The sequence below is a fragment of the Xyrauchen texanus genome, chromosome 16 (genome assembly GCF_025860055.1).
Source record: "Xyrauchen texanus isolate HMW12.3.18 chromosome 16, RBS_HiC_50CHRs, whole genome shotgun sequence".
Taxonomy (NCBI): domain Eukaryota; kingdom Metazoa; phylum Chordata; class Actinopteri; order Cypriniformes; family Catostomidae; genus Xyrauchen; species Xyrauchen texanus.
The window spans coordinates 29,610,111-29,625,585 of NC_068291.1; the positions used below are offsets into that span (position 1 = coordinate 29,610,111).

General features: G+C 37.8%; 1 protein-coding gene across 1 annotated transcript in view; it reads right to left on the reverse strand.

The window, feature by feature from the left end:
• Window positions 1-529: 529 nt before the first annotated feature.
• Window positions 530-15,475, reverse strand: part of kif20ba (kinesin family member 20Ba) — a 49,540-nt gene continuing 34,594 nt past the window's right edge. The window contains exons 32-35 of the mRNA XM_052145868.1: window positions 9,384-9,458; window positions 8,955-9,063; window positions 1,380-1,516; window positions 530-1,192 (exon numbers count right to left, since the gene is read on the reverse strand). Coding sequence (XP_052001828.1) covers window positions 1,115-1,192; window positions 1,380-1,516; window positions 8,955-9,063; window positions 9,384-9,458 — 399 coding nt within the window. The 3' untranslated portion in view covers window positions 530-1,114. The remainder of the gene's footprint in view (window positions 1,193-1,379; window positions 1,517-8,954; window positions 9,064-9,383; window positions 9,459-15,475) is intronic.

Genomic DNA, 15,475 nt, shown 5'->3' on the forward strand with positions numbered 1-15,475 from the left:
TATATATATATATATATATATATATATATATATATATATATATATATATGGACATTTCAACAAAACACTGTGAATGAAGTTTTTTTAGACTCCTAATATTCAGTTTCTTTAGACACCTAATGGTCACAATTATGACGTCAGAGACTAATTTTGCAACAAAGATCTTTACATGCACAGCTGAGCTGCACATGGCTCATTCTGTAGCTGTGTTTCTCTTTCTCTTCATCTCTCCCTCCTCTACACACAGACAGTTTTCACTCCTCCATTTTGTCTCCGCCACATGCTCCCACACTTTTGACACACTCTTGAAAACCGTGAATCATCATAGCAACAAGTCCACCCAGTTCACATCCTGTCATTCAGTGGCAACAAAGAGAAGACCTATTCTCAGTTCCTCTACCTTTACCCTTTTATGCCATATTAAATAGTTCCAATTACCTGTCTGTTACATCAGCATTTGTTCAGTAATTCAAACGAATAGTCCATTAGGTATCATTAAGCATAGCACACAGTTTTACTGACGTGGTAATAGAGAGTCTTCAACATGAGTGGCACATATTAATGGCTTGCGACAGGCTCATACATCCAAAAAACAAAGAAAGGTGACAAGTGAAAAAAATTATTAAAATCACACACACACAAAAAAAAAAGCTAAAAACTTTGTGTACTTTTAAATTTGGTGTGTGTGTTTTATCTTGTAAACAAAGTGGTTATGGGGAAATAACAGTGTTTTGCATTTATTTGCAGGACAGCATAATCACAATGTAAACTAAAAACCGTGGTTTTAATGTACAGCAATAGTAAACTGTGTGTTAGAAATGTGTTGTAGTGAATTCTGAACATTGATTCTAATTCTAGCAGCAAAATATGTTCATGCATACATGTATATGTCATTAAAAGCAGCCCTAGTGTTAATTACATTTCCAGTAAATTACATTATGTGCCGTGTATAATACACAAATAAAACAGAATATAACTAATAAACAATATATACTGTAGTCTATATGAAAAGTGCAACAGATTTAAAAAAAGAAAAAAATTATAAAGACTCATTTAATTTAAAATTCAAAACATGCAGAATGAGGTAAGTGGAAAAATTCCATATCTACAATCTTTATTTCCCAGTCCTTGTACGAAGTCGTTTCTTGATCAAGCTTTCACTCTCTTTCTCCTTTGAATTTGGGCCAATGATCTACAAGAGAGGTCAAAGGTCAGCTGTCTTAGGAGAGTGAAGAGAATACTAAGACATGGGACAATTTAATTAAACGCCTTCAAGTCTCATTTAGCCTCTTGATAACATTAGAAATCTTGACTTCAGATTGAAATTGATGAACATTGCACAACGATGTGCAATGTGGAAAATGTCTTCCATAAACTACCTGATTGGCTGGTATGTCCATTGGGGAGGAGATGTCCAGTCTGTTGTGTCGTCGTTGGGGCTGTTTAGATTTGAGTTTTAAAGAGGGTCCCCCGCCTTCAGGGGACTTTCCACTCATCAATCCCATGATCCTCTTTGCTGGACATTGAGAAAGAGAAATGTCAGTGTCAGACAAACAAATAGGATGCCCTATGGAGTTAAAGTATTGACAAAAGTATTCAAATCTGAAATTTGTTAATTTGATTCTAGACATGTGACAATACAAGACAAGTGACAAAAAGTTTTTAACTATATATTTTTTAAAAAGCAGAATTTTGTTTTGTTTTTACATTTTTAGAGGTGGAATTAGCTTCAGGTTCATATTTTCAGATTAAGATGAAATTCACAACTTCAAATACAAACCTTTCACAATAATGACTCAATTAACAAACAAATTAGGCCAAAGGTTGAGCAAAGCTGGGTTATTTACTTGTGCAACCAAACAGATGGTTGTGTCTAGAAGGGATCCCTCTAACATCAATCTCTCGTGCATGCATATTCTGTTATGATGCTTTCACCTGTGCTTTCCTACTCACCTCTCAGCATATGTGATGGAAAGCATTAAAAAGGTATATAATATCAATAATATAAAATGTTTATTATTATTATTATTATTATTATTATTATTATTATTACAGAGTGACTATTCGCACTAGGTGCAAATAGCACCTGCCAAACAAAGTGAAACAAAGTATGCCTCAAGTATCGCTACAATGGATTAGTGAGTAAAGATGGTATGATGTACTTTTTGCATGCGGACGACCTGGGTTCAAATCCGCACCTTGACCCAGTTTTCCCCATCCCATTTCCTTTCTCCACTCTTAATATACTACTTACAAAAATAAAATAAAAAGGTTGATTTTTTCACAGTGATTTGGTCACGATGAAGGTCAGACAGTTGAGAGAGTTTTGATCTGGGTACAATTAACCATGGTTTTACTATAGTAATATTTTTATTAGGGATGCACCGAAATTTCGGTGATAAGGGCTAGATCGATCCAGAGTGAAATCAGAGCACTGAGGGGTGGGACGAGGAGGTATATATTTTCGGCTCATATTTTCGGCCTTTTTTCTCTTTCGGCCGAAAACCGAAAGTGCCATTTTCGGCCAAAAGAGAAAAAAGGCCGAAAATATATACCTCCTCGCCCCACCCCTCAGTGCTCTGATTTCACTCTGGATCGATCTAGCCCTTATCACGGCGCTACCAAACAAAGGCCGATCATGTCAGCGGTGTGGAAATTCTTCAGAGTTTCAGATAAGGACATCACATTTGCGATCTGCAGTGTTTGTTCAGCAGAACTTTTAAGATATATATATACAGAGTACAGCAAGAGATTCTACAGCAAAGCGCCCCAATCCACAGCAGTGCCGCAACTAGCGCTGCTACACCACAACCTGAGACGTATCTAGCTGAACTACGCCAGAAGCGACAATCCCCTTGACTACGGTCGCATAAACAAAGACCGCTTTCCTTTGCTTGCACGGATTGCGCACAGGTATTTATCTGTTCCAAGCACCAGCACAGAGAGTGAGAGACTGTTCAGTGCAGCATCTCATGTTCTTGATGAGCTTTCTGACAGGAGAGACTGTCAGAAAATTTAGCAACTTTTGTTCTTGAAGAGAAACCTGTCACTTGTACTTAAATAGAAAGCGGTCCAATATGATGTGAATAGCAATTACATTACACTTGTTCTTCACTTGAGGATACATCTGTCGTTTACAGTTGCCTTTGGATTTAGTTCAATTACTGCTGTTTTGCACAATAATGTTCACTTAAAGTGTGCATACGTTTACATAAACAGAATAGAGCACTGATCTATATATATATATATATATATAATTATATATTATAGTTATAGATCAGTGGAATAGAGGCCCTCTGCCATTCTGTGTTCTGCCTTTTTGTTTTAATTAAAATTACTGTTGCATATTTAAACTTTTTGAAAGATGCTAGCTAAGTTCATTACTTGACTGTTGTTTTGCATATAATAGTTTTCTAAAACTTTACATTATTTGGATAATTGTTAATAAAATCTGTAAAATTAGATTTTTACAGAACTGAATGAAGAATAATATTTAATAATGTTTTAATAAATTTTTTGTCCAATATTGGTGTGTTACTTTCAATAAAAGTGTGATTTATTTTATTGGTTTGTAGTTTTTCAATTCAGATTCATTAAATTCATGAAATTAATGAAAAAGTATAATATTAATACAATTATACACAAAAAAAAAATATTTTTCCTTTTTCTTAAAAAGAAAGTAAATTTCGGTAACGGTTTTCGGCCAAGTGCATCCTGGATTTTCGGTTTCGGCCCAGAATTTTAATTTCGGTGCATCCCTAATTTTTATAGCCAAGTTTTTAGCCAGAAGCCATAGTTTTCCCGATTAAAATGTTTTATTGATTCGTACACAAAGAAAAACAAAACATATATATATATATATATACACACTGAATCAACACTTAACCCCCACTATTACCTCTCCCTCTCCCCAATAACCAACCCCACCCTGAACCTCAACGAACATCCCTGTGTTCACATATAAGTATATATTTATAAAAAAAATAAAATAAAAAAAATAATCATACACATTTAAAACTATACTTCTCTCTCCACAGCCCCTCCCCAAGAGTCCCCCAAAAATGCCTAATAACTGCCCCATTTCCAATCAAACGAGTCCCACATCACCAGCCTTCTACATGACACCTCCTTGAAAGCTACCACCCTTCTTTTCTCCATGCACCACTCCTGAAATAAGGGTGCTCCAGCCGACTTCCATCCCCTTAAAATAATCTGTCTGCTTATCATAACACTGGTCAGGACCCAGTTTTTTATGTGTTTATCCCCTATATTGATGACTGCCCAATCATCTAAAATACAGATACTGGGGCAAAATGAAATTTGAGTGCTAAATACGTCACACACAAAACTCCGAACCTTCAACCAAAATTCTTAACACACCACCAAAAAAACATGGGTTGTGTCTCAATCTTCTGATTGGCATCCTCAGCAAGTGGGTGTGTCTTTAAGACCAAGCCTATGCAATCTAAAGGGGTCCAATAGAATCTATGTAAAATTTTGAATTGCATAAGGCACGCACGCCCTTGCATCTCTAGATACAGACTTGATGTTTTTTAGAATGCTAGCCCACACTCCTTCCTTCAATACAAAGTTTAAATCTTTCTCCCATAATCTCTTGATAGAAGTTAAATCTACGCCCCACAGACCCTGAATTAACAGGGAGTAATACACTGATGCCTTATGACCTTTTCCAAAAGCAGCAATCACCACTATCAAAGTATCTGCCATTTTAGGGGGGTGTATGCTACTCTAAAATAGTACAAAGCAGATGGCGCAGCTGTAAATACCTATAGAACAGAGATCTGGGAATCCCAAAATGTTGAAACAAATTTTCAAAGTATCTCAACACTCCACTCTCATATAGGTCACTGAGCGTATTAACCTCCCTCACAATCCACTCTGACCGGCATAAAGGGGACTTATTAATACATAATTTTGGGTTCAGGCATATGCTCGAGGCAACAGTTAAATAAATGTCCGAATTAAACTCTCTGGACACTTTTGTGCATACCGAGTGCAAATGCAAGATAATGGGGTGTAATTTTAGTTCGATAGAAAGTAGGGCTGCACAATGAATCGAAATGAAATCGAAACCGCGATGATGACCTTTTGCGATTATTAAATTGCAAAGCCTGCGATTTAATTAAATACATATTCTGCTCCCTTCAAAGTTTATTTGCGATGCTCAGTCCAGTCTATATTAGGTTAGAGCATTATTACAGTGCAGTTCTGTGCTCAACAACTCCCTCTCATGCTTAGAGTAACAGAAGTGCCCAGAGTTCGGTTCTGTTTGCTTACGAGCGCTAAACACTTTATTTAAACTAAACTAGCACGTCCTGCGTGAAGCGTTTTTTATTATTATCTGCGGTAGCATCATCTCAGTCTCCACAAGACACAGTTATCATAATAATATCGCAGAATACAAGATGGGGTATAATTAAAACATCTTTACTAATTGATTGTTGAGCAAACAGCATTAACAGAAACACCAGTCCAGAAACATGCGCTCCTCATTCCCCTGTCATTTGTTTACCTCACGAGAAAGCATGTCGCACTTATTACACTCCCCACAGAAACAAGTGAAAGCGGTACTAATATTACCAACATCCAACAAAATGAAAAGGAAGGAATATACATATAATAAATCTATATCAATTACTTAGTTACTATAATATAATGCATTGTTAAATTAAATATAATAAAATAATGAATACAAATAATTAAATGGTGACAAACTAACCAAAATTAAGTGTAATTACACCAATGGGTTATCAGTTCAACTTCAGTTTGACATTAAGCCTAATTTTTTAGGACTATCGTATATACAGTAAAGAATAGTTTGTATAAGCCTACTAGTTAAGGCCTAGAATAAAGAGTAACATTTATATTTTGTGTATACTGAATTATTCAATTAACCAACATTATTTTTGACAGCAAAAACTAGGCAACAACTATGGTTTTACCAACAGGGAAATTTAGTTAACAGTGACATTGAGCAGAAAGCTAACATATAACCAGTTTTGACAGCTGCTGATAAAAAGTTAAATGATCAGCATCGATTGATGAGATGAATATTGGAGATCGGTATCGGATGTTAAAATCCTGAATGGAGCAGCCCTAATATTCAAGTTGACTGTGTTTCAAAAACTAATGTTGATGATTAGTGGGCTGAGATCCTGTCACAAAATGGACAAAAACAGGTACACGGTGGATGCTTCACTGTTTATGTATTTATTTGTTTGTGGTTGAACTGAAAAAAGGTCTCAATTTGGTTCTTTTTAAGAAGGCTCAAATGTGAAATCCTCAGTAGCCTTTGAACATGTGGAAAACATTACCATAATCGCAATCGCAATCTTTTTCGAAATAATCGCAATATGACTTCGTGCAGCCCTAATAGAAAGGCTTTGCAATGGTGAAATAGGGGCAAGAACTTCCTGTTCAACACAAAACCAGTGAGGGGCTCTCTCTGGTGGAAGCGACCAATGAGCCAAATGTCTGAGACCGAATGCATAATAATAAAACAAAATCTTGGGTAGGCCCAGCCCACCTTTGTTAACTGGCCTATGTAACTTATTGAAATGTAATCTGGGATGTTTACCATTCCAAATGAAGGACTTCGCTATGCTATCAAATTGCCTGAAATAAGGCATTTGGAACAGGTTGTTAAATTTTTTAACACAATTCATTTTAATAACATTAACCTTCCCAATCATAGATAAATGTAATGAAGCCCATCTGCCCACATAGCTTGAAAACATTTTTATTAAGGGGTCAACATTAACTAACTATCTCTCTTTCCTAGCGTATGTCCTGCATAGGTGCAGGGTCCGCTTTGTGATAGTCTGCATATATATTATTTATTTGGCACAAGTTTTACGCCGGATGCCCTTCCTGGCCAACTCCAAGTGGCTGGGGACTCTCACTCACACACATAAATACAGGGCAATTAAGAGTCTCCATTTCACTTAACCTGCATGTTTTTGGAATTGTGGGGGAAACTAGCACCCAGAGGAAACCCACGCAAACACTGGGAGAACATGCAAACTCCACACAGAAAGGCCCTAGATGAGGCAGGACTCGAACCCAGGACCTTCTTGCTGTGAGGCCACAGTGATATCCACTGTTTGGGCCACTGGAAGGCACCTGGCTGAAAAGCCATTACTGGACAGTACAATGTCAGAGCCAAAGCTTCGGATCACAAGCTTACGTAATCACAAGAGAATTTCACAGACATAATTAAGGTTGTGTCCACCAAAGCATTTTTTTTGCCAGCTGAAAATGCCAGGCACTCTTCTGAAAAAGCCTGCTTAAGCACTTTGGAGGTGCAGTGTTATTTCAGCTGAGATGCTTTGGTTTCCATGAAACAGAATATCCTCGGAAGTAATGTGTTGCAAGTACCTAATTTCACGGATAGTTAGAAGTACTGAATGTAAAAATGTCGGCACAAGGAATAGTATTTGCTCTGGCCCTTGCTCTGGATGAAGGGAAGGCTGAAGCATTATTTTTTCATATTAAACCTTGTGTGACCTTAAGGACATTTTTGGCTTTTTAATTTATGTTTTTGATCATTTTGGCTGTCTTAATGACAACAGCATAACTTTGGCAAAGGAGTGTAATTTTGGGGGGAATTTTGATATTTCAATGTCAGTTCCTATAAATACATCTATAACAGTGTGTACACAAAATAGTTACACTCTGGACCTTAAGGACAAAAATGTCCTCATTGAAACCCATTAAAATGGCAATAATTGATCCCTGTGCCATTAAAGCATAAAATCATGAATTCTATGATATTATGCTATCATTCTGGAGCCCTGGCTTAAATTTTTTTTATTTATTTATATATTTTTATATTTTCCACCAGATGGCACCATTTTCCTCATGTTTAGCCTATGGAGCAAATACATCCTTTTCCCCTATTTTTGTCTGCTGTATTATAGAGCACTGCGGGTCAACTGAATACATGGTGCAGCAAAAAATTGTGTGGGTGTGTTGGTATGGATGTCAGAGTGTGTTTTATATGTGTATTGAGAAATTTGTGTGTGCGTGTGTGTAAAAAACAACAGTGGATAAACAAACTGACATTTAAAGGGCTAAAACCATGAAAATAAATGAATATTTGGTAGTAATGATCAGGACTGATGTTGGTTAAAAAGTGAAAGTGGAAATAATATTAATATATAATATTTTTATGACAGTGTTTGACGCTGACATTTTTTTCCTATAAGGTCCTGAGTGTGAGTTTTTTTTAATCTGACACTGCACAAAAAAGAATAACACTAGGCTTTGAGCATGCAATTTTTTCCCATACAACTCAGTGGAGGATATGATGTCATGCGGGAGGACTTTAGTGAAAGCAAATAATAAAATCACAAAAAAAAAAATAAAATAATATTATATTAAACATTTAAAAATATATTGTCTACTCACTTTCTTGCAACAATAAAACATGCAACTTTAAAATATGTATTCTTTGTATTGAGCCAAGAGGTCAGCGTGTGACATTTCAAAACTACTGGTCACGTGTCCTCTTGTAGTACAAATTCAAGGTTTAGTGTACACAAAGCTCGAACTTTGGTAAGCAACGTTCTACGAAATGTCTTCGCATGAGCTTGCATTGGAGTGCTAAGTGTAGTGTGACCACCCCTTTACTTTCTCCAACGTGCCTCAAACGAACCTTTGAATATCTATAAAATATTTGATGCGTCTAACTTGGCCAAATCTGGTGATTATTTTGTCCTCAAAAGCACTCATGGTATCACCGCGGAACCTTGTGAACACAACTCTGTTTCCAGACGGACTGATAAAAAGCTCTATGTGCTTCCACTCGCGGAAGTTCTATTAAAACCATCCAATCAGATAAGGACTGATTAACCACAGAAAGCGTTTTCCAGTTTTGTGCTATGAGCATAAGACTGTTTGCAGCCCGAGGCCAAGACTAGCTTCATCCTTACCTTTACTCCCAAGAAATGTGGGTGAGCCCTGAAGAAAATCTCCAATCTTCTGGAGCGTTTTGTCTTTTTTTCCTCGCTGGCCTGAGTTTGACTCCTGGGAATTTGATAGCTGAAAGGAAGGACAGCAGAGTTTATCATTCAATGTAATCAAAGAACTGCTATGATCTTTCCCAATCACACTCTTTGAGGAGTGTTTGCGATACAATGACTGAGCCACTTATTCTCTCAACTTTCTTTCTTCCCTCCTTCCTTGCATTTCTTCATCATTATATCTAATTTTTGCAACTTTTTTAGACCAGACATTTGGCACTTCCACCAGTGTCTTGATATCACACAATGAGAGCTGTTTTTCTGCCAATAACAGACAATAGGTATAAATGTTACATATTTGATTTGATTTATATCCAATACTAGATTGAGGTTACTCACCTCTTTCTGATGAGGCGTTAGGTGAGGAGTGATTCTACTCCTTGTATTCCTCATGTTCTCACTCTCTATCCCATCCTGAGGAACGAGAAAGTGAATGAGTAAACAAAACAATTTGGAAATAGGTACTCTAATGTAAACTGTTATATTTCCATTAGTTGATGTGGAAAGAATGTACATGTTGAGCTGTGATTAGTCAGATAAGAGGTGATGTGATGTGTTACAATGATTAATGGAAAACAGGTTAAAGTAAACATGAAAGGTAATTTAGGGTGGGGTGGGGGATGTAATGAAGGACCTTATTTTATCCATCTGAAAGGTATTTGATTATGAAAAGTGGTCTCTATGGGTATATTACAGCCCACATTTTGGAACATTAAGATGTTTATTTTGTTGTTGCATTGTGACATTATTTTCAGGACACTTAAACACGTCTAACCTCCCAATGCTCATTACCGTATCACATCTGGATATTGTACTTTTACTATTCCCATTGTTTTAAATTATGATTCTAATTATGTAACACTTTCTTTGCTGTATTACAGTAAAAAGACGCAGTTGTACAATGATTTCTTAAATTAAAATCAGTGAAAATGAACTGTACCAATGGAGTACTACTATGATGTGTAAATACTTTAGAATTTAATTATTAAAATAAAAATCACAAAATTTGAATTGGGGGTTAAATATGTTATGAAAATAATGTCACAAAGTAAAAAATCTTTATGACCCTTAAAATAGGCTTAATTTTCTTGACGCAAAATATAATTTCTTATTCGTTCCTTTTCATTTTGGTGTAAAATAGGACCAGGACATTTTCATGACAGGTTTTATGAGAATCACCCAAATGAGAAGTGGTTGAAGGGAAAGGGCTGAAAAGCCAAAATTTTGTTTCTGACGCAGACCAAGATATTACAATTTTATTAAATGTGTGTGTGTGTATCTATGTATATCTATATATACACATATAGATACGCACGCACGTGCACGCGCACACACTGCATATAAAGACATGGAATGTACATTAAGAAAATATATGATCAATTTTGGTTTCATGTTGAATTCAAATAACAAACAATTGCCCAGAATGCAGTGTTTAATCCCTAAACCCTCTGCTTATGTACTGCCCCACTGAATTACAGGCAACTGGGAGAAAGAAAGAAAAAAAAACTTCAGGAAGACATGGAAAACAGCACTGAATTAGGAGAGTCTGATCTAAATCTTTAATCATCAGCAGAAAAATACAAATTGGTAAAAGGTCAGCTGGAAAAGTGGCAGTGAAATTCTCGACAGCTTAAAACTCAAGAGCATGAATCTCTTTCACCCTGTCAACACTGGCATTTCCTTTGACGTGACACAATGGCTTAAGACTGTCTACAAGTGGATGCATCAGACTGAACTTCTAAATGATGTGCAGAAAGCACTGACTAATCAGCTGAGAGCTAGATTATTCTTTAGCAAAGGGTTAAACAGGGAAAATGACCTGTATCCAACTTTACTTTCATTGAAAATCCACTGATATAAATATTTATTCTATAATTATTATTGTAATGTTATTGTTGCTAAAGCTGCATTTACATGTGGTGTAGACATGGTTTTAGGATTAGTTGTCAGATCTACAGCCAAGTCAGTGCAGTGCATTAAAGCATCTTCAATAAGACAGAGCATCTGTCCTATATCCCTCTCAATCACACACAACAGCACGAACATTAATACATACAAAACTAATCAAATCTGTTGAATAAATGAAAGAATCTGTCTAAAAGCTATTTAGTCTCTCTCCAGTGACTCATCAGTTTTCAATCTCTTTTCCCCTCCTGTCTGCATTTTCTATCTTCATCACTCCCTTCCTGTCACCATCTCTTTTTCTCTTTCTCTCAACAAGGCCCCATCCGTGACATTGCATGTGACAGCCAATGCCACGCTTGTAACCCCTGGCAGCCTAACAAGGCCTGTCACTAGCTGTTTCACATGCTGAAAGGTGAGGTGCTTTCCACTATCTGACTTACAAGCTTATTTTTAAAAGCAGACTAATGCTCTGACTATGAGGAACCTGCCTAATCTTTCACCATTCAATTCCAACAGGTGAAAAAGCATGAGAAATGGAGAGTGATGGCTTGCTCTGCAGTCATATGCTGGTGTTTCCCCTGCCATAAAATGGGAAAATTTAATTAATAATTCAGAGGGGTCAAGGGTGAACGTGGACTACAGTGATTTCTTCCAATGAAATGTGAAAAGTAGTAACCTTGAGGATTTGTGAGTTATACTAATGAATTATGGATAAAAGATAGTGTGGTCTACTTTAAGATCTACAGAGCATTATCTCGCAAAGCCTTTGTTGCAGAAACCAGTGTTAATATTGATAACTAAATCTAAAAGGATACATTTTGAAAATGAAAAAAAAAAAAAAACATCATTGTTCCTAATTTTAAGTCTAAGTCGCTTTGGATAAAAGCATCTGCTAAATGACTAAATGCAAATGTAATCATTGGAAAAACTGAAACTAAATTAAAATACATTACTCCAAAAGTAAAAAATCTTAAAATTTAATTTAAAACTGAAATTAAATTTACACAGTATAATTAAAAAGGGTGAAACCTTAAGAGCCCGCCGTCATGAAAATGCTTTTAGAGAAATTAAAGAGATAAAAGTATTTAAATGATTGGTTAACATTGGCAATAACTTTAAAAGCCCTAAACTAAAATAAAAATTAAATATACTGAAGAAGCTTACATTAATCAAACAAGAAAACACTGAAAAAACTAAATCAGTCAGTAAAATCTAACGAAAACTCAAACAAAAAAGGACAAATTTAAAATAAAATAGTACTAGAAACAAACTTAAAACTAAACTGATTAAAAATCAACACAAATGAATTGTAGTTTTTGATACACAATACATAAAAGATAAAAATAAATCATCAAACAAGAAAACACTATAAATAAGAGTGAAAACGTCTCTGTTATGTACGTAACCTCGGCTCCCTGAGACGAAGGCAATGAGACATTGCATTTTGCTAATGCATATGGGAGTGTCCTTCCACACGACCTAGTTGAAACCTATTGTGTTTTAGCCCGCCCTTTTAGGCGCGAAGCTGTCCGCTATAAAAGCAGACGCGCAAACACCATTCCTTAGAATTTTATGACTGAGTGACAAAGAGCGTTTTAGTGCAGCCAATGTACACAATGACTTGTTCCCTTCGTCTCAGGGAACCGAGGTTATGTACGTAACCGAGAAGTTCCCTTATGACTCGGTACACTTGACGTTGCATTTTGCTAACGCATATGGGGAGTAGAATTCCATCCCGACGCAAAACACGACATAACATTCCAGAGAGGAAATATGATGCCGCTGTCCCACGTGATGGCGACCGACATGAGTACTATAGTCATATAGTATGAATTAACCCACGAACCCAGTAGGGGAGTTTACTTATAATGAAAGTGCTTGTGACTGTATGGTAAATTCCAATGGCCTGAATGCAGGCGGTTGTGTAAAATGATGGGCAGCCCGTACTTAAAGGGAGGGGCATAAGCATATGTTTGGTAAACAAAATAGCAAGCGCTCTAAACAGAGAGGACTTGTGAAGAGAGAGACATTACATCTAGGTTGTAAAACCTTGTGAATGTGTTTTGAGAAGACCATCCTGCTGCAAAACATATGTCTTGTAAAGACACACTGTTTGTCTGTGCCCATGAGGAGGACATGCCTCTAGAGTGAGCTTTGAAACCAATTGGGCAAATCATATCCTGCGACTCGTAAGCCAGGGCAATTCCATAGACAATCCAGTGAGAAAGTCTTTGCTTGGAGACAGACATTCCTTTCATGTCCTCCATAGCACACAAAGAGCTGATCAGACATTCTGAACTGATGGGTGCACTCAACTTATGTGTGTAGCGCCCAAACAGGGCATAACAAATGCAAGGATTGTTCCTCATCTGAATTAAATGCAGCAGGGAATAAGGCTTTACGGTGAACCACCAGCACTCTGAAGGGTGTGGTTATAACATTAGGCACATAACCTTTTCTGGGTTTGACAGTGGCTTTTTAAAGACCAGGGCCAAACTCCAGGAATGAATTGATAGTGCATGCAAGTCACCGACCCATTTTACTTAGGCCAGAGTCAGCAGTAGTGCGGACTTAATGGAGAGCATGTGCAAATCAAACCAAAGGCTCGAAGGGGGGCCCTGCAAGCAATTTTAAGACCAAAGTTAGGTCCCAAGTCGGGACTGTAGCTGGCCCAGGTGGATTTAATCATCTTGCTCCTCTAAGGAACTTTATGATTAAATTATGTTTGCCTATAGTGGTGTCGAATTCAGGTGCATGATACACCGATATATTCAGCACATAAACTTTGAGTGTTGACTGAGTCCTGCGTCTAATCACTCTTGAAAAAATATGAGAATTTCATGTAACAGTAACTGGGTCTTTGCCATGTTAAAGACACCAATCAGTGAACACGTTTCATTGAAGTGCATAGCGGTGTCTCGTGGACGGCACTCTGGTCTGTAAAATGGTGTTCATGACTGAATGCGTCGTTTCTGGTGCATTTAGTGTGCTCCATTCAAGGGCCACACATGCAGGTTCCACAGCTTGGGCTGGGGATGCCAGATTGTGCCTTGCACCTGAGAGAGGAGATCCCTCCTCAGCGGTATTTCCCATGGCGAGCTATATAACATCTATATAATTTCCGTAAACCATGGCTGATTGGGCCATTTCGGTGAAACAAATAGAAGAATTTCCTTGTCCTCTCTGACTTTGCATATAACAAAGTGAAATAGGCACACCAGGAGGAACGCATATTTGCGTTTTGCCTGCCATTGCGTCCACTCCCAGCAGGGCTTGGGACTTCAAGTTCCAGAGGGGACAGTGGGCATTCTCCACTGAGGCAAATAGATCTATTTCCGCTTTGCCGAATATTTCCCAAATCCCCAGGACATTTTGAGACTGAAGTCTCCATTCGCCCGGCATCACCCTTGGCATGACAATAGGATTGGCCGAAGTCAAGAAGACAAGAAAATAACGGCTGTAAAAACCTTTTTGGATTTGATAATCTGGAACAACCTCTATCACGCTTTTTGCGAGGAGACTGTGCATTTCGGCTAGTAACACTGGCACGTCTTTGGACGTTGTGCACAATATGTGGGATTTGAAGAGGAAATTCCCCTTTATTGAACTATAAGCACTGTATTCTCTTTCGCATTTTTTATTGCATTCATATGAATGTGAGACACAGAAACAACATTTTGAACAATATTGTGAACAGCAATATTCCTTTCTCGGCAAACAACAGTGGGAAATAGGAAACTGTGTTGTGTGTCTCAAATTGAGCCTTCTTCGTAGCAGACCTGGAGGGAACAGCTCTGCATTCCACTTCAAAGGGCTGTGCCGGTCAGAAGTGCTTTTGCTGCGTGGGGGGTTTTTCCACCTTCGCAGGGCATGCGCTGATATGGCCGCTTCTGTTTGGGCCATGGCTTGCTGGGCCTCACCGGAGGCTCGCGGTGACGGCGCTGGCTCAAAACAGAGCATTACTCAGTTTTGGCATAAAGTTTCTTATAGCCTGCAAGTGTTGCTGAGTCACGACGTAATGCTCTGCAAACTTATCAACATAGCCGCCGAAGACGCCGGCTGGAGAAACTGAAGCATCCAACGGAGCGGCTTTTTCCATATCATGCATTTCTGTGAGGGTCAGCCAGATGTAACGATCCAGAACTACTAGATTGCCCACTGACTTGCCAATGGCCTGTGAAGAGGTGAGGACTAGCTGAGCAAAGGTGTCCCGCTACCGCCTTCTCCACAGGGGGTAGTTGGGCATAAACATTTTCTTCCCCATGATCCACATTAGAGAGGAATGTAATCTTTGCGTGGGCGAGCTGAATAGGTCGATATGTGTTGCGCTGAAACTTTCAAACGATTCTCAAAGAACTACATTTCCCAGAGTGCACCAGCAGTAGCGATCCAGGTGCTTTATTAAGAGCACCTGCTGAAGCATGAAGGTTCACAGTCATTCAGACAAGCAAACTTCAGAGAAGACACTCCAAGTTCACTCATAGGTTCAGTCCAAAGACGCCAATGGTTGGTGAAATGTTTAATTT